The sequence below is a fragment of the Cervus elaphus genome, chromosome 6 (genome assembly GCF_910594005.1).
Source record: "Cervus elaphus chromosome 6, mCerEla1.1, whole genome shotgun sequence".
Taxonomy (NCBI): domain Eukaryota; kingdom Metazoa; phylum Chordata; class Mammalia; order Artiodactyla; family Cervidae; genus Cervus; species Cervus elaphus.
In genome coordinates, this window is record NC_057820.1 from 36,011,592 (window position 1) to 36,039,236 (window position 27,645).

Below are 27,645 nucleotides of genomic sequence, written 5' to 3' on the forward strand. Positions count from 1 at the left end.
AAATATACATTTTTCTTGAAAGATACATTGTCCAAAAGTTATTTTTTTATTACCCTCCAGGGCTTTTAAATCAGAATATATCCTCCATACTTTGTCATTCTTTTAAACCCTGTGTTTCAGAATGAACAATATTTTTGATAAAATATTGGGTCTCCTAGAATATATTACTGTAAGATAGCAGGATCTCCAATTGTTTTAGGAGATGATGGAGATAAAATTGTAATTTAATTTCCTCTGATCCAAAAAAAAAAACTTCCTATTTGTGACAGCATGCTTATCAGCTTAATAAATAGTGATATTTGGTCATGTTAACTATTGTTTACAACATTTTTCATTTCTGACATCTTACTATAGGATTTGTTCAAAATTGACTTGACTAGGTCAGAGACATTGAAATACATATTTTAAAACAATCAATATCCTAATTATTCTAGAATATTAACTAGATTCTATTATCAGACATTCAGAAGATATTTTTATTTATATCTGAATAATCAGGAAGGTTTTATGCCATAAATTAATACATTAAAAGGTTGCTTTAGTACTGAATTTATTGGATTTATAAACATAAACTTATTGCATTGTTCTTATCCTCATATAAAAATATTTCTTACCTTGTGGGATAATAAATATTGTTTAAAAATGTATAGCAAGACAGTTACATATATAAATAGATATTTATACATGTGTATGTATATACATGTGATTATATGTATGTGTCTATATATCATATACTTTAATCATGTAGCTCCACAAAATTGTCAATAGAGATAAAAGCACAATTAATAATCAATGTGCACACTTGCTTATTTGAGCAAAATATGTACTGTTTCAAGTTTCCTTCCTTAGAAATGATGAAAATTGGCAGAGACAAAGCAAAATAGAAGTGGCAGTTGAATTTATCAATGTCATGTTTGTATTCTTTCTCTTCTCTGCTTTTCTCTTTGAAAACTTGTAGGGAAATTATTCTTTTTCTGACTGAAAATTTCAGAATGTAACTTTAACCTGCTTTTAGCATCAAGACAAAATCAAATGATGGCCACTCACCAGATTCAGAAAGCTATCAGAAAATCAGCCAATGAATCTTTTTGAAATCATGTGGTCTCATTTCCAATTATCTTTCCAAATCTTATGATTGTCTCTCTCTCCTCACGTACATGGTTGCCACACTTGTGGCAAGTTCCAAAAGAAGCTCCAAAATTCAGAAAGCAATCCCCTAAAACTACTCACTCAGACTCACTAAAATTAATCTAAAATTTCCAGGAGAGAGAAGTAAATTATTTCAATTTGAACAAGGGTCAAATTGATCTTTCTTGATGGTTCAAATGGCAAAGAATCTGCCTGCAACGTGGGAGACCTGGGTTCAATCCTTGGGTCAGGAAGATCTCCTGGAAAAGAGAATGGCAACCCACTCCAGTATACTAGTCTGGAAAATTCCATGAAAAGAGGAGCCTGGTGGGCTACAGTCCGTGGAGTCTCAAAGAGTCAGATAGGACTGAGCGACTAACACTTTCACTTTCAAATTGATTGAATTCTAAACGACATGGCAGCGAAAAGCTATTTCCCATTCCATTTAGTGACAGGGATGGTTAACGTAGAAGATTCATTTAGGATGGGGCTGGAAAGACATGAGAAATGCACTTATGTGTTTGACTAAATGAAATTATTTAATGATTAAATAAAAATCATGTGATTAAGTAAAAATCCCTGTGTACTATTTATGAGGACATCATTATATTTATGTCTAATATTTTTATTTTACTATTTATAATTGTCCTTTACCTTAACTCTTGGCTAATTTTTCTAAGGAAGATTTCCTGTTATTTGTGACAGCACTTAGCCTAGTTATTTTCAGAGAACAGATGCTCACCTATCCATTTCACCAGTTCATATAGCAGGGTAAGTCTGGGGACATGCTTATCATGGTTATGTGCTAGTCACTCAGCTCAGTCATGTCTGATGCTCTGAGACCCCGGGTGTTCTGTCATCCACCAGGATCCTCTGTCCATGGGGTTTTCCAGGCAAGAACACTAGAGTGGATTGCCATTCCCCTCTTCAGGTGATCTTCCAGACCCAGAGATTGAACCCAGGTCTCTGGCATTGCAGGCAGATTCTTTACTGTCTGAGCCACCAGGTCAGCTATAAAATGTACTGGTTAAACTAAATCACTTTCTTTTTTCAGGTATTTTTGGCTGAATACACAGGACCTCTGCTAATATATCTCCTCTTTTATTTGAGGATCCCGTATATATACGACATGAAAGAGAGCTCTAGAAGATTATGTCACCCAGTGGTACAGTAAGTAATGCATACACATAATGCATATATATTAAGAAGGAGACAAACTAATACACAGATGTTACATTAATAAATATTGTAAACTCAATTAACATGGATTCACTTTTAGGGAAATATATTTTGTAAGTTTATAAACAAGTACCTATTACTTAATATACTTAATATATTAAATATACCTTAGAGTGGAGGTAAGTTCTGTTAGTTATGATCACAATCAACAAGCTAATGAAATGCTTAATATTACTAAGTTGAGAGGTCATGTATAGGGCACAGAATATAAATACTTCTCCAAAAATATGGGCAAAATTGCATAGAAAATCAATAATAACTGAACTAATAAACTGGAAGAAAAAATAGGTTTTAAAATTTACTTTTAGTAAATCAAAGGCCAAAATCAAATTTAACTTTGATATAAAACATAAAAAAAGACCAAGGACACTTATCAAAGGTGAATATATAAGTATGATTCTTTACATACTGTGGAAATACCTCCTTCTCTGTGAAAGTTGCTCAGTTGTGTCCAACTCTTTGTGATTCCATGGACTTTCTCTAGGCCAGAGTAGTGGAGTAGCTAGCCTTTCCCTTCTCCAGGGGATCTTCCCAACCCAGGGATCAAACCCAGGTCTCTCACTGCAGGTGGATTCTTTACCTCTGTCCCCTATATCAAATATCAAATTAAAAAGAAAGAGAATAATCATTCAAGATGTGACTTGGATATGTAGAGTTACCAATTTATTTTTTCAGAAAAAGAATCTGAGCAAATGCCTAAACTCTAAGTGAATTAAGAAGCAAAATTCAGATCATAGGGATGCTATATGATAGAGCATAACTTGACTCCTGGATGTCCCATCTCAAATTAATCTTTCATTCACTCTTACTTCTGGACTGCAGCCACAATGCCCACCCTTCTTGTTCTGATATCTGCTATGCCTTTTCACACAAGGGCATCTACACACATTATTCCTCCAACCTTTCTTCATGGCCTCCCACTTTCTTATCTCTTATTCAAACTTCACATAAAGCTCAATATTTCTCATCAGTATTAGCATTTCTATTCCTTCCATGAGAAATATGCTACTAAAATATTTCCCTTTATACAATTTATTACTTTAAAATTATATATTTAAATAGCCATTTGTGTTTTTCACTCTATGAATTTAAGTTACATAATAAATGTCTTTTGATGTTCAATCTTTTCTATTAATACTTAATACATTACATGATTTTTAAAAAACACCCAATAGTAATGTTTTGGATATTTTCTCCATGCTGTGCTATATATCTGGTGCACATTATTATTATATGTCTTATCTAAAAAAGGAGGGCAATTACATTCTCCAATAAACTCTCCACCCGACTCTTTCTAAATGAATTGGGCATTCTCTTCACATAAGAAAAAGAAACACTGACTTTCATATTACCAAAAGACCTGAACAACTTGTCCTATACTAACTTGATCATGATCCCTGAGATCCAACCTTCCTTTGCCTCCTGTGCACATGTTCCACAAGCTTTCTCCCTGCTCCTACAAAGCATCAAACTTCTATGTACCACAGATAATTTCCATGTGAATATTTCTCAGATTTACTAGTTTGACAATCTCACACACCTTCAGAAAACATAGAAAATATTTAAACATAACTTTCTTTTAAAAGCCCATCTCAGAACACACATCCAGTTTAAGTTCCTCTCTTTTCATACTCTAAAAAGTCCAATGTAAAATAAATTTGTATGTAATTGTTTCATGCCTCTATTCATTCAAAACATTACTATTGGGTGTTTTCTTCTTTTACCCAAAAACATTCTCAAAGGAATTGACTGATGGTTGCTATTCTTAAACACAAACATGGTATGTTTTGTAACATCTCAGTGACAAATGCATCGGTGCCACATTCTTCCTAAAGCACAAATATGTTAAGTTCATATGAAATCGTTCAGAGTAGATACACACAAACTACTTTTGAAATTTAAGTGTCTAGTAGAGGTCTATAAAATAATCCCAAGGTCTCTAAGGCAATTCAGTTGCAGGACGGATGATGTCATTTCTCAAAGTTAAAAAGATAAAATTTCAAACCCCATATCCACCTAACATATAATCCAATGTTGCTTCTTCCAAGTCACTTTGAATCATATTATCCAGAGCATTTTTCTGCTAGGTTCCAATCCTTTTGTGACTCAGCTGCCCCCAAATTCTTTGGATCTCTTACAAAGCTCTGTACACTAGGACTAAGGACAAATCTCCAGCATGATCTCTATGCTTCTCAAGGAGTGAAATGGTGGCCCACGGCTTAGTGTAATGCAGATGTTCTTTATTCAATCAGTAGTATTTTAGAGAGCAGACACATACTTAAAACTGCCATGGTCCCTCCCAGCAGAGGGATCTAGTGAACTAGATGCACATATGCCTTATGTGCATCTCCTTAAGACTTTAACTGCAACATCAGGGATGAAAAAGTAGCCAGAGAAAACTTTCCTGTGTTGAGTATCCACAGTTTGAATATCTGCCTTAAATACAAACACAAAACAAACAAATAAGCAAAAAAACACAAAGAACAAAACAGCTTTTGATATTTGGATATTTTGTCCTTGTTTAGGTCACTGACCTTATGAACTCCCCACATTCAGATCACCCCTCATATTTCATACTCCATTTAAATATGCTCTAAAACCTTCTATTTGTTGCTTTTACTGAACTTCACTCAATTCCTAGAATTCTTACACTGTGCCTTCTGCAATTCAGTATCCATCGTTAGTAAAATCCCTTACACTGACAATCTTTTATCTGAACATTGCCTTCATATTCTTCCTCAAAAGAAACCTGATACAATGACTGCCTTGCAACTTTATAAAGTTGCTTTTTAACAGTCCTCATATCTTGAAACTTAGTTGATAAAACATAAGAAATCTTCAAATATTACAACTGGAAAAAAGAAATGGATCCAAACCTACTTATGGATGTCCTATTAGTTTAGCACTGGAAAAAGAAAGATTTTATGTTTGAATGAAAGTCAACTATAACTAGAGCTTCCCTGGTGGCTCAGCTGGTAAAGAATCCACCTGCAATGCAGGAGACCTGGGTTCCATCCCTGGGTTGTGAAGATCCCCAGGAGAAGAGAATGGCTACCCACTCCAATATTCTGACCTGGAGAATTACATGGACTACATAATAGTCCATGGGGTCTCAAATGAGTTGGACAGGGCTGAGTGACTTTCACTTTCACTTTTTCAACCATAATTAAGTATTTTGAAATTAAATCAAACTTGGTGAGTTATCAATAACGTACAAAGTGGTGTATATCTAAATATTAAGGCATTGCTATCTGCTATGCTAATCTCTATGCCCTAATGACATAATAAAAATTAAATAAGTGAACTAAGTTAATCATAGCTTAAACTAATATTTCTCATTCAGAGCTCTGCTTCATTGTTAGGCAAAAGATAATTTTTCTGCTTTTTTGTTGGTCCTTTAATGGACCGGAACCTGGTGGTCCGGAAAGTAAGAGAGAAAGAGGCTGATATCCCTGATTTACATGGAAAACCAATAGAGTCCCGTTCTCGGGGCTTGCGCTGCTGCACGTAGGCACCGGGTGCCCTCTCGAGTGGGTGAAGGCGCAGTGCGCCTTCTCGAGAGGGTCTTAGAAGCCCGGGCAAGGAAGTGAGCTCAGCGGGCCTCCACGCTCCAAGGAATTAGCCAGAAAGAGAGAGAGAGAGAGAGAGAAGAAAGAAAGAAAGAGACACAGGGACCAAAGCTCTGATGGAGCAAAGGTGTTTTAATCAACATGGCGTGGGCATATATACTGTCTTACAAGGTGGTTATTCTCAGCAAAGACAAAGATTAAAATTTCAGACTTACAAAACATAAGATGATCCCTATCAAAGAGAGAGTTGCAAACAATCACCTTTTACCATTTGGCTCATAAAAAGGAAGGGGTACTTATCACTGTAATGAGAAATGCCTGTATTCCTCAGCCCCGGGGAAAGGTGTGCCTCTCCTCTTAATTCCTGAATATTCAGGAATCAATAAGGGCCAGAGGGTTCCTGACAGATCCAAAACAGCACACAGGAAGGCTCTTGTTAAATGCTTCCTGACACTTTCTTACAAAATGTAAAATTCTATAACTCGGGTATTTATACAAATACTTCTACAAATGAACCAACAAGTTACGAGAGATACTGATTTTGTCAGTCCCTTGAACCCACAGGCAACTTTCTATATCAGAACCTTTGCTTTTGTTTCTGTTACACTCTAGAAAGCTTTGCCCCCAAACATATACACTTTACTCTCTCACGTCTTTCAAAATTTGCCTATTGTTCATAGATCTATACACCACATAGAACATCTCTCCCATAACAGGTGCAGTTTTATTTTTATGAATTAATGAACAGTGATATATTAACTAATGATTTAGGTATGTTGCTTTGTTTTTATTTATCTGTTTTTCCCAAAATCACTCATTAGTACCAGAAATCATCAATTCATCACCAAAATATAAACATACAGTGTAGATTCAATGTTTAATTTTACATATTGTAGATGAAATGCTGATTTTTATGCTTAACCTTCATTGGTTTAAGTATATAATCTTTGATAAATATTGATTTTCTTTAATAGCAGTCATAATTGTTGAAATTTTACATGTTAATTTATAATAAAATAGGTGTGTATTTGATGGAAATATATTTTAAGTATAAACAAAGAAACATACATCTGTAAACTGTATTTGACATTCACTTTTTAAATATTAATTATACAAATGACAAGAAGAGGTGATGGGTTAGAAAAGCAACAAAACAAATGACATAAAGAGACAGAAAATATTGCAGTATGTTAGGCAAGAAAACAAACTAAAAAAAAAAAAAAAAAGCTGCAATGACTCGATAGAAAGTGAAATTCAAACTTTTTCAATCTGAGGTAATTGTTAAAGGACAACCAGGCAATGAAAAAGCTATGTTGAATATTACAACATGTCACTTGCATTCTATGTAGGTTGCAAATTTTCTGCTTCAAATTTAAGCCATTTTGATATGATCACACTTATAAGTACTATATATATATATATACACACACACACATATATTCCTTGGAAAAATGTGAACATACTGTTTATGACTGGTATTATAAAATATCTTGAGTGTCATCAGAAGTAAATTTAAAGAAACTGTTGTAACAGTACTTTTATTATTAAATTTAGAAATTTTCTAGAATAAATAAAATAAAAATATGAAAACTAACATTTGTGTTTTAGTTATCAAAATCAGTATTTTCCTGATAAAGAGAAAGTCACAATATATTAATATAGATGAACCTATTTACTAAACAGAAATAGACTCATAGATGTAGAAGACAAGCTTATAGTTACCAAAAAGGAAAGGTGGGGAAAAGATGAATTGGGACACTGGGATTGATGTACACTACTAAATATAGAACAGATAATGAATAAGAACCTACTATATAGAACAGGGAACTCTATACTCAATACTCTGTAATAATCTATATGGGAATATAATTTTAAAAATAGTGGATATGTATAACTGATTCACTTTATTGAAAGGTAGAAACTAACAACATTGTAAATTAACTATACTCCAATAAAATTAATTTTAAAAGATTTATCTTCAAAAATAGAAAGGAAAATGAAAACATCTTATGCATAAGGTGATTCAGATTTTTGGAAGGGAATTTAATGGGTTTGTGTTTTATTTTCTTTCTAGCTTGGCCTGCTTCTGTCATTGTATACACTATATCCGATACCTTTTGGAAACCTTATTTGTTCACAAGGTTTCTGCAGGACATACACCTTTGAAAAATTTGATAAAGGTGGGCACTGATATTTTGTAATTTTAATTATTTTTTATAAATTTTATGTATAGGATCATCTGCATCATCATTTAATCATGCTTATTTCTCTCAAGCTTAGATTTTTCTGTTCAGGTGTATCAGCATATCTTAAACTGCTGAAATACTATTTTCTGAATGATCTGGTTCATCAGAGCTGCCCCCAACAAATAATGTTACATAAAATATTTGCCATGACCTTATGTTACAAGATACTTTTAGGCACCTTTAATTTTGAAAATACTTAGCACTGAATTCAGACTAAGTACCACTTGAAGTGGAAGAATCTGATACATAAACCCTCTAATAAATATAAATTTGTATGACTAAAATGATGATGCTGTATCCTCTGTTTGTGGTTGTTGTCAGTGCAATAACAGGATCTCTGCTCTCCCCAAAAATGATGAATATAAATGCTATTAACCGTCAAATGATTATCAAGAAAACAGGAAACACTGCAGAATATTGAGATGGAAATGTACATTAGACAATATGGTATAACTCAATTTTCCAATTTAAATTGATTTTATTTTCCTATTTAAAATTTGATTTCAAAATGAATTATATCTTTAAGACCTTCCTGGGTTTTAGCAAATATTCACTTTCTAAAATTTTTGAAGAGGGAGCTATTCTATTTTTGTCATTAAAATGAAACAGTAAACTCTTGAGCTCTTAGAAACCTCAAAAAATCATTTAGACTAGTTTCTCTTTTGAAAGAAGGTATTAACATTCATCACATTAGTATCAGATCAGCATCATAACCTAGTAAACCCAACCTGGTCCATTTCTCTTCATAATCAATCAAGAAACATTAGGTAGCTCATTCATTTATTCAATCACTTTGGGGATATAACTCTTGGTAAATATTATCTAATAGATTAATTTATTATCTTTATTACTTCCCTCCTATTTATTACTTGGCAGATAAAAGCTATTCTTGAAAAGTCTTCCTAAAACACATTGCTACATTTCTCTGTATCCTAAATACTAATTTATACTGACAAGGGTTGAGCAAAGAAATGCATTTTCTTAGTGATATCATATAGGTGCTTTTAAGATGTTAGCTACTTGACAGGATGAAGAAGCATTCCACTTATCAGGCTTAGAAAATGTATAACCTTTTTATACCAAAATACTGTGATATGGAATATGAATGTATGGTGTGGATTCAAATGATGTTATGTGTATATATATTCCTTAACTTTTATTTTGTTTTATTTGTAGAGCTGTGCCTTTTATTGGGGATTCACTTCTTGGATTGCCTACTACATTAATCATCCACGATATACACCACCATGTATGTAGAATTTCTTCTTAACTATCCCCATACTAAATTGCCAACATCAAAACTGTTCTAAACTACATAGAAATGATGCATGACATGGCACGCATAAAGGAATAAGAAAATAATGAAAAAATATCAATTTTAAATTGCTTTCACACATACTCCACTAAATTTTTATGTAGGATTAGGAGATCAAATTTGACTGACATATTTTGATTTATTTTCTCTCCATCAAGCTGTAGCAAAAAATATAAGTTGATTATAAATCTAAAAAATGACAGATAGTAAAATGAAAGGGTAAAGATGAAAAAAAATTCCACATAATCACATAATTATGTACAATAAACTGTCAAGAGTTTTTAAATAAATGTTATTTTTTAAAAAAAATATAATTCAAATGGAAAAATAAAGGCTTTTTTTTTCCCCCTGTGACATATTGTTTCCTATAACTTTACTAAATGTCTTATCCCTTGATGCAGATGAACCAATTTAGTGCAATGTACACTGGAACAAAACCTAAACCCTTAATTCCTATTCTTGGGGGATACATACATGTCCTGATTGAAGAACTCCAGTTTTTAAATCTTCAGTGGACCTTTCCTCATCTTTTCCTGCAGTCCAAAAGACATGTATAGCAGAGCCTATATATAATGGATATATAATATATGTATTATATGTATATAATATATACATACATTATATATTATGTGTGTATTATAATACACATAGTATTATGTGTGATGTTTCACACTTAATTGAGAGTTATTTTTTGTGGTCAGTTCCTACCTTATAAGTTTGAAAATAAATGAATATAAATGATGTATTCAAGCCTTATTTTAGACTTTATAAAACAACATAAACCTTAAAGATGTTAAATTAATATCCTTACTTGAAGTAGTGAGACAGGGAATTATATTCATTCAGAGTTTTTGCCAAAATCTACTGCAGCCATCAGAGCAAATGATTTCAGTGCTCAGAACTTTAACTCTTCGTAAAGAGATGGGAATACCAGACCACCTCATCTGACTCCTGAGAAATCTGTATGCAAGTCAAGAAGCAACCATTAGAATGGGACTTGTAACAATTGACTGGTTCAAAATTGGGAAAGGAGTATGGCAAGGCTGTATATTTTCACCCTTCTTATTTAACTTCTATGCAGTGTACATCATGCAAAATGCCAGGCTAGATGAAGCACAAACTGGAATAAAGATTGCTGGGATTTAAAATATCGATAACCTCAGATATGCAGATGACACCACCCTCATGGCAAAAAGGAAGTAAAAAGCCTCTTCATAAAAGTGAAAGAGGAAAGTGAAAGAGCTGGCTTAAAACTCAACATCCAAAAAACTAAGATCACGGCATCTGATCCCACTTATTCAAGGCAAATACATGGGGAAACAATGGAAACAGTGACAGACTTTATTGTCTTGGGTTCCAAAATCACTGTCATTGGTAACTGCAGCCATGAAATTAAAAGACTCTTGCTCCTTGGAAGAAAAGCTATAAACAACCCAGAGCATTTTAAAAGCAGAGACATTATTTTGGCGACAAAGGTCCATCTAGTCAAGGCTATGATTTTCCCAGTAGTCATGTGTGGATGTGAGAGTTGTACCGTAAAGAAGGCTGAGTGCCGAAGAATTGATGCTTTTGAACTGTGGTGTTGGAGAAGACTCTTGAGAGTCCCTTGAACAGCAAGGAGGTCCAACTAGTCAATCCTAGAGGAAACCAACCCTGAATATTCCCTGGAAGGACTAATGATGAAGCTGAAGCTCCAACACTTTGACCACTTGATGCAAAGAGCTGACTCATCAGAAAAGACCCTGATACTGGGAAAGATTGAAAGCAAAAAGGGGGTGACAGAGGATGAGATGGTTGGATGGCTCTCTGACTGAATGGACATGAGTTTGAGCAAGCTCCAGGAGATGGTGAAGGACAGGGAGGCCTGGTGTGCTGCTGTCCATGGGGTGGCAGAGAGCCGGATACAACTGAGTGACTGAACAACAAAATGCTAACCAATGAACTATGAATATGAAAAGAAAAAATTCCCTGATCTTGATCTCACAAAACTCTGATATTTTAAAATATTTTATCTGAAAATGTCCTTTCCAACTTTAGAATATGAACAGAGGGGGAAAAAACAAGATATTTTTGATTCATGATATTTAAGAAAAGGAACCTCAGAAAATTGCTGCATTCATATATATGATACAAAATAATAGAGGTTAACTGTGCTTAATATGTGCAAAGTACTTACAGACAATTTATTATTTGGCAAGAGCTGTAAAATTGCTATTTGTTTTGTAATTAGAACCAACACTTGAGGGTTTTGGAGACTCAAGAGGAAGGGGTGTGTGTATGTGTGTGTGTGTGTGTGTGTGTGTGTGTGTGTGTGTGTGTGTGTGTGTGTGTGTGTGTGTGTGTGTATATATATATATATATATATATATATATATAATTATGGCTGATTCACACTGATGTATGGCATAAATCAACAAAACACTGTAAACTAATTATCCTTCAATTTAAAAGTCAAAAAAAATTTAAATGAGAAAAAAAACCATTATGCAACTGTTAATATTCCCAGTATATATTAGGAAACGAAGGTTCTAAAAGCTTAATTTTACTGTGCTTAAGACTTTATAATAAATATGATGTAGGTAGGATTCCAAATCTGTGAAGATATATAGAGCATAACAATAACTATGCCAAGTGGAGAGTGAATATCATGTACAGGCACTGCATGCTTTGCATGGCTCTGATATGCATGTATTTCAGTTCTTATAGTTCAGTTAAATAATACCAGCCCCTGAATCCACACTTCAGATTTCAGTTACCACATATGTGAATTGCAGTTACACAAAGTACAACCTTTGCAGCTAGCTCTCAGTCTACATATCACTCTATAACTAACAGATGCACATCATGGTCAGTGACATCTGATAGTGGTTGGTGCTGCACATCGCTTATTCAGTTCACTCACAACCAGCAAATAACTGGAACAGAATTGGCACTTTGGCACAGAAAGCAGCAATCTGAGCAAAAAGCTAGTCAGCCTCTAGTATGCCAAACCAATATATTCTGGATAGACATTTTCTGGGGGAAAAAAAAAAAAAAATCACATCAACTTGATCTTAAATTTTGATTTAAGTAGGAGAAGCTTAAAGAAAAAAATATATGACACTGAAAGGTAAACTCCCCAAGTCGGTAGGTGCCCAATGTGCTACTAGAGAAGAGTGGAGAAATAACTCAAGAAACAATAATGAGACAAAGCCAAAGCGACCACAAAACCCAGTTATCAAGGTGACTGGTGATGAGAGTAAAGTCTGATGCTGTAAAGATCAATGTTGCATAGGAACCTGGAATGTTAGGTCCATGAATGAAGGTAAATTGGAAGTGGTCACACAGGAGATAGCAAGAGTGAACATCGACATCTTAGGAATGAGTGAACTAAAATGAACTGGAATGGGTGAGTTTAACTCAGATGACCATTTTATTTACTACTGTGTGCTAGAATCCCTTAGAAGAAATGGAGTAGCCCTCATAGTCAACAAGAGTCCTAAATCCAGTACTTCGGTACAGTCTCAAAAATGACAGAATGATCTCTGTTCAATTGCAAGGCAAGCCATTCAAAATCACAGTAATCCAAGTCTATGACTCAACCACTAATGCCAAAGAAGCTGAAGTTGAACGGTTCTATGAGGACCTATGAGATTTTCTAGAATGAACACCAAAAATAGATATCCTTTATCATTATAGGGGACTGGAATGCAAAAGCAGGAAGTCAAGAGATACCTGAAGCAACAGGCAAGTTTGGCCTTGGAGTACAAAATGAGGCAGGGCCAAGGCTAACAGTTTTGCCAACTGCTAAGAACAGACTGTTCATAGCAAACACTCTCTTCCAACAACAAGAGATGACTCTACACATGGACATCACCAGATGGTCAATACTGAAGTCAGACTGATTATATTCTTTGCAGCCAAAGATGGAGAGGCTCTATCCAGACAGCAAAAACCAGACAGGGAACTAACTGTGGCTCAGATCATGAATTCTTTATTATCAAATTCAGACTTAAATTGAAGAAAGTAGGGAAAACCACTAGACCATTCAGGTATGACCTAAATAAAATCCCTTACGATTATACAGTGGAAGTGACAAAGAGAGTCAAAGGATTAGATCTGATAGACAGAGTGCCTAAAGAGCTATGGAAAGAAGTTCATGACATTGTATAGAATGCAGTGATCAAGACCATATCCATGAAAAAGAAATGCAAAATGGTTGTCTGAAGAGGCATTACAAATAGCTGAGAAAAGAAGAGAAGCTAAAGGCAAAGGAGAAAAGGAAATATACACACATTTGAATGCAGAGTTCCAAAGAATAGTAAGGAGAGATAACAAAGCCTTCCTCAGTGATCAATGCAAACAGAGGAAAAAACAGAATGGGAAAGACTAGAGATCTCTTCAAGAAAATTAGAGATACCAAGGGAACATTTCATGCAAAGATGGGCTCAATAAGGACATAAATTGTATGAGCTGAAGAGAAGCAGAAGATATCATGGAAAGATGGCAAGAATACACAGAAGAATTTTACAAAATAGATCTTCATGACCCAGATAGCCACAATGGTGTGAGCATGCACCTAGAGCCAGACATCATGGAGTCTGAAGTCAAGTGGGCCTTAGGAAACATCACTATGAATAAAGCTAGTAGAGGTGATGCAATTCCAGTTGAGCTATTTCAAATCCTGAAAGATGATGTTATGAAAGTGGTACACTTAATATGTCAGCAAATTTGGAAAACAACCATGGCCACGGGGCTGGGAAAGATCAGTTTTCATTCCAATTCCAAAGAAAGGCAATGCCAAAGAATGTTCAAACTACGGCACAATTGCACTCATTCACATGCTAGCAAAGTAATACTAATTTTTTTCCAAGCCAGGCTTCAACAGTACATGAACTGAGAACTTCCAGATGTTCAAGGTGGATTTAGAAAATGCAAAGGAACCAGAGATCAAACTGTCAACATCTATTGGATCATAGAAAAAGAAAGAGAGTTCCAGGAAAACATGTACTTCTGCTTTATTGACTATGCCAAAGCCTTTGACTGTGTGGATCACAGCAAACTGTGGAAAATTCTTAGAGAGATGGGAATACCAGACCATCAGATCTGCTTCTTGAGAAATCTGTATGCAGATCAAGAAGCAACAGTTAGTACTGGACATGGAACAATGGACTGGTTCCAAATTGGGAAAAGATTATGTCAGGGCTGTGTATTGTCACCCTGCTTATTTAACTTATAGAATACATCATGAGAAATGCCAGGCTGGCTGAAGCACAAGCTCGAATCAAGATTGCCGGGGTTTGAAATATCACTAACCTCAGATATGCAGATGACACCACCCTTATGGCAGAGAGTGAAGAAGAACTAAAGAGCTCCTGATAAAAGTGAAAGAGGAGAGTGAAAAAGTTGATTTAAAACTCAACATTCAAAAAACTAATATCATCGCATCTGGTCACATCCTTCATGACAAACAGATGGGGAAAGAATAGAAACAGTGACAGAGTTTATTTTCTTGGGCTCCAAAATTACTGCAGATGGTGATTGCAGCCATGATATTAAAGAAAGCTTGCACCTTGGAAGAAAATCTATGAGTAATTTAAACAACATATTTCAAAGTGGAGACATTACTTTGCCAACAAAGATCTGTCTAATCAAAGCCATGTTTTTTCCAGCAGTCATGTATGTATGTGAGGGTTGGACTGTAAAGATAGCTGAGTGCTGAAGAATTGATGCTTTAGAACTGATGTTGGAGAAGACTCTTGAGAGGTCCTTGGCCTGCAATGAGATCTAGCTAGTCAATCCTAAAGGAAATTAGTCCTGAATGTTCAGTGGAAGGACTGATGCTGAAGCTGAAACGCCAATCCTTTGGCCACCTGATGTGAAGAACGGACTCATTGGAAAAGATCCTGATGATGGGAAAGATTGATAGCAGGAGAAGGAGATGCAGAGGATGAGATGGTAGGATGGCATCACTGACTCGATGGACATGAGTTTGGGAGTTGGTGATGGACAGGGAAGCCTAGGGTGCTACATTCCATGAAGTCACATAGTGTCAGACACAACTGAGCATCTGAACTGAACTGAGAAAAAGCTTCAATTTCTTAAATTGATAGCTTCTTAGTGTGCACTGATTGCTCTGACAGAATACCACAGACTGGCTTAATCCACAGAAATTATTTCTCACAAATATTCAGCCTGGAAAGTCCAAGATCAAGGTGCTGGCAGGTGGGGTTCTCTAGTGGGGACTCTCTTCCTGACTTGCCGATTCCTCCCTTATCATTGACTGCTCACATGGTGGAGAGCAAAAGAAAGCTCTCTGGCATCTCTCAAAGACACTAGTCCCATTACAAGAGCCCTATCCTCATGACCTCATCTAAACTTAATTCCCCAAAGTTCCATCTCTAAATACCATTTTATTAAAACTTATGGCTTCAACATCTAACTATTAGGGGGCACCATTAAGCCTATAGCAATAGTGGGCTCCCTACAATAATTAGCTCATGTTCATGGAATTCTCCAGGCCAGAATACTGGAGTGGGTAGCCTTTCCCTTCTCCAGGGGATCTTTCCAACTCAGGAATCAAACCCAGGTCTCGCGCATTGTAGGCGGATTCTTTACCAGCTGAGCCACAAGGGAAGCCCAAGAATTCTGGAGTGGGTAGCCTATCTCTTCTCCAGCAGATCTTCTCAACTCAGGAATTGAACTGGGGTCTCCTTCATTGCAGGAGGATTCTTTACCAACTGAAGTATCAGGGAATCTCTAAATACCTTTTTTTTTTTTTTTTTTTTTTTTTAATTTATGGCTTCAACATCTAACTATTAGGGGGCACCATTAAGTCTGTAGCAATAGTGGTGTGGGTCTAGGATAATTAGCCCACATTGCAGTCTAATAATGGGATCCAACAGATCTAACTCTGTCATATGATTATGACATTTGTTACATTTAAATTTTTTCTCAGAATTTCACTTTTCTGTTTTAATCTACAAAAAGATCTACCCTGCATTCATTATCTCTGCCAAAGATTTTTAAAGAGTGATTTTTTTCCTTTTATAATGTTTGCTTAGAATTTAAGATTAAACTTTTTGATTTTATATTGAAAATGAAATGAATGAAAAAGTCGCTCAGTCGTGTCTGACTCTTTGCAATCCCATGGATTATACAGTCAATGGAATTCTCCAGGCCAGAATACTGGAGTGGGTAGTCTTCCCCTTCTCCAGGGGATCTTCCCAACCCAGGGATCGAACCCAAGTCTCCCGCATTGCGGACAGATTCTCTACCGGCTGAGCCACAGGGGAAATCCAATGCTGTTCCTCCAAAGTAGGACTACTCTACACTATTTTTTTTTTTTTTAATTTATTATTTATTGGAGTACTGTGATTTGCAACGTTGTGTTAGTTTCTGCTGTAAGGAAAATCGAATCAGTTATATGTATACATATATCCACTCCTTTTCAGATTCTATTCCTATAAATGTCATTACAGTATATTGAGTAGAATTTCCTGTGCTATACAGGAGGTTCTTATCATCTCTTTTATATACGCTGCTGTTGCTTAGTCGCTTCAGTTGTGTTAGACTCTGTGTGACCCTATGGACTGTAGAGCTCCTGGATCCTCTGTCCATGGAACTTTCCAGGCAAGAATACTGGAGTGGGTTGCCATGCCTTCCTCCAGGGTATCTTCTCAAACCAGGCATCAAATCTGGGTTTCCTTCATTGCAGGCAGATTCTTTACCTTGAGCCACTAGGGAAGCCCCTATTTTGTACATGAAGTGAAGTGAAAGTTGCTCCTTGGGATCCCATGGACTGTAGCCTGCCAGGCTCCTTTCCATGGAATTCTCCAGGCAAGGTTCTGGAGTGAGTAGCTGTTCTCATCTCCAGATCTTCCTAACCCATGGGTCAAATCCAGGTCTCCCGCATTGCAGGTGAATTCTTTACCATCTAAACCACCAGGGAAGCCCAAGAATACTGGAGTGGGTAGCCTACCCTTTCTACAGTGGATCTTCCTGACTCAGGAATCAAATTGGTGTCCCCTGCACTGCAGGAAGATTCTTTACCAGCTGAGTTGTGCATATATTAATGTCAGTCTCCCAATTTGTCCCTGTCCCACTTTGCCCTTTTGTAACCATAAGTATGTTTTCTACTCTGTGACTCTATTTCTGCTTTGTAAATAGGCTTATATGTGGAATCTGAAAAAAAAAAAAAGAAAGAAAAGAAAAGTGTTACAAAGTACATTATCTTTAAATGAGATGAAGTAAATCTGAAAACAGACAAGGAGAAAAACTTTTTAGACAAGAACTTTAAAACTAGATATTTAACAATCCATTCCTAAATCAGCATTGAATCTAAAAGCAAAAATACTAACATTATAGAAGACTATGACAAAAAGAATAAAGATAAATATAAAAATTTTTTCAGCCAAGTATTTATAATCTTATTAAATAATCATATTTAATGAAAATAAACAAGCATACTAATTTAAAAAGTTAGAAGTTATTTTAGATTAAAACACTGTAATCAAACTCTGTGCTGTATTAAGTTCAGATACTTAAGAGTTGCAGAAGATTTGAGCCAATTTTTGTATTATTTCCATTGAAAATTTCCTTTAGAACCTGAATGCTTACAATGGAACATAATCTTTCATTTAACCCTCACAATTATAAAAAGGAAAGAAACAATGATTGTGTTTTTATGTGTGTCTAATCTTTTCATCATATTTTCCTGTGCTTTCACTTTATATATGTTCTTTTGACATTAGGCTGGCCAAAAAGTTTTTATTTTTTCCCTTATGGGATAGCTGTAGTCTGCTTAATTGTCTTTAACTTCATTCAGAACAATTCCGTTAGATTTTATTATGACAGCTGTCATCACAGGGTGCAGTTTTTAGAAAAAAATACTTATATAAATTGGTGAATTTTTATGTAGCCTTTTAATATTGAAGATGGAATACAAAATGCAATATTTTTGGTACCTTTTGTGTTATTATTTCAAGAAAGGTAAAACCACAACTGAAACACAAAAATAGATTTATACCATGTATAGAGAAGATACTGGGACTGATCTAATGTGTCAAAAGTGGTTTGCAAAGTTTTGTACTGGAGATTTCTTGCTGGATGATGCTCCATGGTTGGGTAGACCAGTTGCAGTTGATAGCCATCAAATTGAGACACTAACTGAAAAAATCAATGGAAGATAGCTGATACACTCAACATATCCAAATAAAGTGCTGAAAATCATTTGCACCAACTTGGTTATGTTAATCATTTTGGTGTTTCTATTCTACATAAGTTCAGGGGCAAAAAAAATCTTGACTACACTTCCACATGTGATTCTTTATTTATACATATAGAGAAGCATTCCATTTTTAAAACAAATTGTGACAGGCAATGAAACGTGGATACTGTGCAATCATGTGATACAGAAGTGACTATGGGGCAAGCAAAAGGAGCCACCACCAACCACAACAAAGACCGGTCTTCATCCAAAGGATGTGATGCCATGTATATGGTGGGATTGAAAGGTTCTATTATGAACTCCTTCAGAAAAATCAAAGGATTAATTCTAAAAAGTATTCCTCCTAATTAGACCAACCGAAAGCAGCACCAGATGAAAAGTGTCCGGAATTAGTCAGTAGAAAATGCATAATCTTCCATCAGGATAACATAAGACTGTATGTTTCTTTGATGACTAGGCGAAAACTGTTAAAGCTTTACATCTGCCCTATTCACCAGACGTTGCACCTCTGGGTGTCCATTTATTTCGATCTTTACAGAATTCTCTTAATGGAAAAAAGTTATATTCCCTGTAAAGCTGTAAAAGGCACCTGGAATAGTTCTTTGCTCAAGAAAATAAAAAGGTCTGGGGAGATGGGCTTATGAAGTTTCCTGAAAAATGGCAGAAGGTAGTGGAACAAAATGGTGAATATGATGTTCAATAAAGTTCTTAGTGAAAATGAAAAATGTGTCTTTTATTTTTAAATTAAAAATTTGAAGGAACTTTTTGACCAACCCAATACATACTCAAGTGTTTAATTCAGGATATTTTTTATTTACTACATACATGATTATTAGAATTTTCTGTTATTTTTATATTGTTATAATTTAAATTATTGTTCTTTGCCCATTGTATCAATTTTTTTCACCTCTTTCTATATTCTCTGTACAAATAGTTCCACATTTTTATACCTTATTCTCAATAGATTTGACTGCATAAAATAAATAGCACCTGCACATTTACATACATTAACTTAAATGAAAAGCAACCTATTGGTATGTATTTCCAACACATATATCATTAGAAAGATCATTTTACATACTTGAACAATACTTGAAATAAATAAGAAAAATATATTATCATAATTGAACTGCCCGATGGCAAGAACATTCTATTAACTACAAACTAGAATGCATATGTACAGGAAGCTTAATATATAAAAATGTTTAGTCTCAAGAGCACTCAAGAAAAATCACCTACATTTTGCCAATCTAAATGTGAAATATTATACAAATTATAAAAACACTATGGACAGTTTTAATGATACCTAATATTTTTTCTAAAAGTTTGTTTCAAATTATATTATCTGCAACTTATTTTGGGAAATAAATACAAATATACTTTAAAATTACACTCTTTGGTCCAATACCTTTTTATCACATCATTATTTATTCTCATTAAAAATGAAAACAAAACAAAAAAATGAAAACAAAGCATATCTTCACAGTCTTGATGCATGAATGGTTCTGAACCCCTCTCTTCTATGTGTTAACATCTACTCACTTTTTAGATAAAAGTTCAGTTATGTATTCAAAGTCCTCCCTGATCTCCCTGATTACAACAAATCCCTCCTTTTAGCTCTAAAATTAAATATTGCATAGATCTTCTTATGCAATATTTAGAATATATTTAATATAATTACATTGTATTAATAAATATATTATATAATATTCATATTAAATTTTATGAACTACATTATACAATATGATGCAATTTCTATCATACCTTTGACAATGAATGTTTATAATATCAGAAAAGTCTTTAAATATATTCTTATATTAAAAAATCCAAGATTCAAAATGAGTAATTACACTAATGTGTATTTGTAGATGTGTTTACATAAGTAAACACAATTTATTGGGTTGGCCCAAAAGTAGTTTCCAATTTTTCCATAAGAAGTTACAGGAAAACATGAATGGATTTTTTTTTTTTTTTTGCCAACCCAATACATAAAACTAGAAGAAATGCAACTATTAATATAGATAATGAGCTTATTAGAAAATTCCATTTTCATTATTTTCTATATTCCAACTTCTCCACTATAAACAAGGTGAATTTAGAACTCTGCTTCAAATTCCGTTTTGTCCATTACTCTTCAAGCTTTGACAAATTATGTAAAGTATATATATGTATATATATTTTACCAAATGGTGAGAAAAATAGTATTTGCTCCATGTATTTGTTTTTATGTTAAAATATATAAAACACTTAAAATACTGTGTGTTGCAAAACATCAATGCAAAAATAAAAATTATTATTTTTAAACTATAATTTATTTATTTTAATTGGAGGCTAATTACTTTATAATATTGTAGTGGTTTGTCCCATACATTGACATGAAAACATTATTATTAGCATTTTTCTTTATATTGTTGAACATTAAAGACATATTATTGATTTCATTTACATACTAGGTCATACTAATGTGCTTTTACAGTGAGAAACAAGTGGCTTCCCAAGCGGTCCAGTGGTTAAGAATCCACCTTGCAATGCAGGGGGCACTGGTCAGTCTCTGGTCTGGGATGATCCCACGTGGTGCAGAGCAACAGGGCCTGGGCATCACAGCGACTGAACCTATTCTCTAGGGCCCTGAAGCCACAGCTGCTGAGCCCACTGTGCCTAGAACCTGTGCTCTGCAATGAGAAGCCCCCACAGCAAGAAGCCCCCACACCACAGCTAGAGAGAAGCCTGTGAGCAGGAAAGAGGACTCAATGCAGCCAAAAACAAAACTAAATTAATTTATTAAAAAATAGTGACAAACAAGATAGAGCAAATCTGCTTTAAAAAAGTTTAATAATAAAAATTATGAATAGACTCCATTTATATTCTAAATATCATTAGGTCCCTAGAAGAAAAGTGTATGTAGAAAGCAAGAATAGTACCATCTCTGCAGATTGCCAAAGTATCATTCCAAACGCTCAATTACATATCACACAGTGCTTTCAGTTTAGAGGGCAGTGATAGCCAATAAACCTTGCCTGAATTATGTCTTCAGTATGTAAATCCAAAAAATGAGTGTTGTTTATCTTTTTCTGCTTTCTAGCATTTGGATACAGGCAAGTCGCAGTATCTGCTATCAATTTTCTGGTATGTATTATTTATATTATTTGCTGTTCATGCTCTAATCTTGGCATTATTATGAATTCAAATAGACTGCACTTGAGAATTTGTCATGTAGAAAATATGATTTATTTTTATACATATACACAATGGTATTAAATGAAATAAATCAAATAACTTCCCATAATCAAGTCATTAGTCTCTAAGTCTTTTATTCAAAATGTTCTACTCATCTTAAAGGATGATTAGAATTATTTGAAATACAATAAAATTTGGGAAAAAATTAAACTCAGCAATTCTTCCTGTTGTCTTCATATTTACCAACTTACAAACTGCTAAGAGCAAAAAGTTTTACAAGTCTACCTGATGATCAACCAAAATACTTTGTCTTAATTGTTAAGTAATTCTGAATGAAAATAAAGTCTTTTTTTGTGACTGAAACAGGGCTTTTTACTAATTGTCCTCAATCCAGGTCTTTAGATTGTTCTATTTAACTTCACATATGCATTACCTGAATCTGATATGAATCAATCTGATTACAAAAGATTCTTCATAATTTCTGAAGTGCATTAATTACTGTATTAGGTGCATATTTAGTTCTGCATGTCATATATTAATTCCATGCTTTTATTCTTCATTCATGTTTTCCCTCATTCTTGCCCGTGATAGATTAACTCACTCTGTTCCTGTCCCTAATACACTGATAAACACACATGATTCACATATATGACAAGATCCTTTGTGAAGTTTCTACTGGACAACTCATACCCCACCATGTCATACAGGCACAAATTGAACATTTACCTTTGTAAGAAGCTCTCTCATGAACCTCTGTATGTGTGTATACCGACTCGATGGACATGAGTGTGAATAAGCTCCAGGAGTTGGTGATGGACCGGGAAGCCTGGCATGCTGCAGTCCATGGGGTCACAAAGAGTCGGACATGACTGAGTAACTGAACCGAATTATGAACACACACAAATATATATATATGTGTGTGTGTGTGTGTGTGTATGTGTATACACATAGAATTAATAATTTAGTTAAGAACACACACTACTGTGCTGGCTGTGAGAGGGGCAGGTTGTGACACTGTTTTTCTAGCACCTAGTATGAAAGCTGTTTAAAATATTCCTCAATATTTTTTAAATTTATTTTTATTAGTTGGAGGTTAATTAAATAAAAAAATAAATAAATAAAATAAAATATGAGAAAAAAATATTCCTCCATAGAAAAAGGAACCATCCTACAGTGCTGGTAGGAACGTAAATTGGTGCAGCCACTATGGAAAACAGTATGAAGGTTTCTTAAAGAACTGAAACTAGAGTTACCATTTGTTTCAACAATTGCACTCCTGGGCATACATCTGGAGAAAACTCTAATTCAAAAAGATACATGCATCCCAATATTCATACTAGCACTATTTGCAATAGCTAAGACATGAAGCAATCTAAGTGTCTACTGACAGAGGAATGGATAAAGAACATGTGGTATATATAAATATACATTTATGGGATATCATTCTGATATGAGAAAGAATTAAACAATGCCATTTGCAGCAACATGGATGGATGTAGAGATTATCACACTGGGTGGAGTAGGTTCGAGAAAGACAAATATCATATTATATCATATATGTTGAATCTAAAATATAATAAAAAGCAGAAACGGACTCACAGGCATAGAAAACAAACTTATGCTTACAAAAGGGGAGAATGGTGTGAGGGAAGACATAAATTAGTTTGGGATTGCAGATGTAAGCAACTGTGTATGAACTACATGGACCTACAGTATACCACAGGGACAGTAGTCAATAAGTGAAGTGAAGTTACTCAGTTGTGTCCAACTCTTTGTGACCACATGAACTGTAGCCTACCAGCGTCCTCCATCCATGGGATTTTCCAGACAAGAGTACTGGACTGGGTTACCATTTCCTTCTTCAGGGGATCTTCCTAACCCAGGGATCGGACCTGGGTCTCATGCCTTGCAAATAGACACTTTACTGTCTGAGCCACCAGGTAAGCCAAGCTATAATATACAATAGTCAATATCTTGTAATAAACTATAGTGGGAAAGTACAAAAAACCAAATGAAATAAAAGGTTCACTAGTCCTAGTACTTCTTAATAATAATGTAGGTAAGATACATTTAATTTTTACAAATAAAATAGAGTAAGATATAAATTTTAGGAAATTGATTCTAAAACAGAATGTAACAATTAATGTGTTTATTCAGTTCAGTTCAGTTCAGTTCAGTCACTCAGTCATGTCCAACTCTTTGCGACCCCATGAATCGCAGCACACCAGGCCACCCTGTCCATCACAAACTCCTGGAATTTACTCAAACTCATGCCCACCGAGTCGGTGATGCCATCCAGCCATCTCATCCTCTGTCGTCCCCATCTCCTCCTGCCCCCAATCCCTCCCAGCATCAGGGTCTTTTCCAATGAGTCAACTCTTCGCATGAGGTGGCCAAAGTATTGGACTTTCAGCTTCAACATCAATCCTTCCAATGAACACTCAGGACTTATCTCCTTTAGGATGGACTGGTTGGATCTCCTTGCTGTCCAAGGGACTCTCAAGAGTCTTCTCCAACACCACAGTTCAAAAGCATCAATTCTTCAGCGCTCAGCTTTCTTCACAGTCCAACTCTCACATCCATACATGACCACTGGAAAAACCATAGCCTTGACTAGACAGACCTTTGTTGGCAAAGTAATGTCTCTGCTTTTTAATATGCTATCTAGGTTGGTCATAACTTTCCTTCCAAGGAGTAAGCGTCTTTTAATTTCATGGCTGCAGTCACCATCTGCAGTGATTTTGGAGCCCAAAAAAATAAAGTCTGACACTGTTTCCACTTTCTCCCCATCTATTTCCCATGAGGTGATGGGACCAGATGCCATGATCTTAGTTTTCTGAATGTTGAGCTTTAAGCCAACTCTTTCACTCTCCTCTTTCATTTTCATCAAGAGGCTTTTTAGCTCCTCTTCACTCTCTGCCATAAGGGTGGTGTCATCTGCATATCTGAGGTTATTGATATTTCTTCTGGCAATCTTAATTCCAGCTTGTGCTTCTTCCAGCCCAGTATGTCTCATGATGTACTCTGCACATAAGTTAAATAAGCAGGGTGACAATATAGAGCCTTGACGTACTCCTTTTCCTATTTGGAACCAGTCTGTTGTTCCCTGTACAATTCTAACTGTTGCTTCCTGACCTGCATACAGGGTTTCGCAAGAGGTAGGTCAGGTGGTCTGATATTCCCATCTCTTTCAGAATTTTCCAGTTTATTGTGATCCACAAAGTCAAAGGCTTTGGCATAGTCATTAAAGCAGAAATAGATGTTTTTCTGGAACTCTGTTGCTTTTTCAATGATCCAGCGGATATTGGCAATTTTATCTCTGGTTCCTCTGCCTTTTCTAAAACCAGGTTGAACATCTGGAAGTTCACGGTTCATGTATTGCTGAAGCATGGCTTGGACAATTTTGAACATTACTTTACTAGCGTGTTAGATGAGTGCAATTGTGCAGTAGTTTTGAGCATTCTTTTGGATTGCCTTTCTTAGGGATTGGAATGAAAACTGACCTTTCCCAGTCCTGTGGCCACTGCTGAGTTTTCCAAATTTTCTGGTATGTTGAATGCAGCACTTTCACAGCATCATCTTTCAGGATTTGAAATAGCTCAACTGGAACTCCATCACATCCACTAGCTTTGTTCAGAGTGATGGTTTCTAAGGCCCACTTGACTTCACATTCCAGGATGTCTGGCTCTAGGCAAGTGATCACACCATTGTGATTATCTGGGTCATGAAGATCTTTTTTTGTACAGTTCTTCTTAATATCTTCTGCTTCTGTAAGGTCCATACCATTTCTGTCCTTTACCACACCCATCTTTGCCTGAAATGTTCCCTTGATATCTCTAATTTTCTTGAAGAGATCTCTAGTCTTTCCCATTCTGTTGTTTTCCTCTAATTCTTTGCATTGATCGCTGAGGAAGGCTTTCTTATCTCTCCTTGCTATTCTTTGGAACTCTGCATTCAAATGGGAATATCTTTCCTTTTCTCCTTTGCTTTTTGCTTCTCTTCTTTTCACAGCTATTTGTAAGGCCTCCTCAGACAACCATCTTGCCTTTTTGCATTTCTTTTCCATGGGGATGGTCTTGATTCCTGTCTCCTGTACAATGTTATGAACTTCCATCCATAGATCATCAGGCACTCTGTCTATCAGATCTAGTCCCTTAAATCTATTTCTCACTTCCACTGTATAGTCATAAGGGGTTTGATTAAGGTCATATCTGAACGGTCTAGTGGTTTTCCCTACTTTCCTCAGTTTAAGTCTGAATTTGGCAATAAGGTGTTCATAATCTGAGCCACAGTCAGCTCCCTGTCTTGTCTTTGCTGACTGTATAGAGCTTCTCCATCTTTGGCTGCAAAGAATATAATCATTCTGATTTTGGTGTTGACCATCTGGTGATGTTCATGTGTAGAGTCTTCTCTTGTGTTGTTGGAAACGGGTGTTTGCTATGACCAGTGCGTTCTCTGGGCAAAACTCTATTACCCTTTGCCTTGCTTCATTCTGTACTCTAAGGCCAAATTTGCCTATTACTCCAGGTGTTTCTTGACTTCCTACTTTTGCATTCCAGTCCCTTATAATGAAAAGGGCCTCTTTTTTTTTTGGGTGGTAGTTCTAAAAGGTCTTGTAGTTCTTCATAGAACAGTTCAACTTCAGCTTCCTCAGTGTTACTGGTTGGGGCATAGGCTTGGATTACCGTGATATTGAATGGTTTGCCTTGGAAACAAACAGAGATCATTCTTTCGTTTTTGAGATTGCATCCAAGTACTGCATTTCGGACTCTTTTGTTGACCGTGATGGCTATTCCACTACTCCTAAGGGATTCCTGCTCACAGTAGTAGATATAATGGTCATCTGAGTTAAATTCACCCATTCCAGTCCATTTTAGTTCGCTGATTCCTAGAATGTCGACATTCACTCTTGCCATCTCCTGTTTGACCACTTCCAATTTGCCTTGATTCATGGACCTAACATTCCAGGTTCCCATCAATATTGCTCTTTACAGCATCAGACCTTGCTTGTATCACCGATCTCATCCAGAACTGTGTTTTGTTTTTGCTTTGGCTCCATCTCTTCATTCTTTCTGGAGTTATATCTCCTCTGATCTCCTGCAGCATATTTGGCACCTACTGACCTGGGGAGTTCCTCCTTCAGTATCCTATCATTTTGCCTTTTCATACTGTTCATGGGATTCTCAAGGCAAGAATACTGAAGCGGTTTGCCAGTCCCTTCTCCAGTGGACCACATTCTGTCAGACCTCTCCACCATGACCCATCCATCTTAGATGGCCCCACGCAGCATGGTTCAGTTTCATTGAGTTACACAAGGCTGTGGTCCTGTGATCAGATTGGCTAGTTTTCTATGATTATGGTTTTAGTGTGGGTTTCTTATAATCACATAAAATTGAAAATTCCTACCTTATTAGAGTTGGACATGACAGGGCACACACTGTATCATTAAGAGCATAACAGCCTATGGTTCATATGCATGTGTACTAAGTCACTTCAGTTGTGTTCAACAAGTTGTGATCCTATGGACTATTGCCCAATATGCTCCTCTGTCCATGGGATTTTCCAGGTGAGAATACTGGAGTGGAGTTCCATACCCTCCTCCAGAGGATCTTCCTGGCCCAGGTATCAAATTTGATAGTTCATATAGCCTATTATTTACATTTTAAGTGATGAAATTTACATTTTGAGTGAAAATTAAAAATTGAAAAAAATAATTTTTAATTAAATGAAGTATTAAACAAATGACTAATAAATAAAATTTAA

The 27,645-nt window shown here is 35.5% G+C and overlaps 1 protein-coding gene across 1 annotated transcript in view; it reads left to right on the forward strand.

Annotated features, from left to right (window-relative positions):
- TECRL (trans-2,3-enoyl-CoA reductase like) overlaps positions 1 to 27,645 on the forward strand; it is a 140,672-nt gene that overhangs the window by 91,276 nt on the left and 21,751 nt on the right. The window contains exons 5-8 of the mRNA XM_043906645.1: positions 2,183 to 2,298; positions 8,011 to 8,116; positions 9,359 to 9,431; positions 21,788 to 21,831. Coding sequence (XP_043762580.1) covers positions 2,183 to 2,298; positions 8,011 to 8,116; positions 9,359 to 9,431; positions 21,788 to 21,831 — 339 coding nt within the window. The remainder of the gene's footprint in view (positions 1 to 2,182; positions 2,299 to 8,010; positions 8,117 to 9,358; positions 9,432 to 21,787; positions 21,832 to 27,645) is intronic.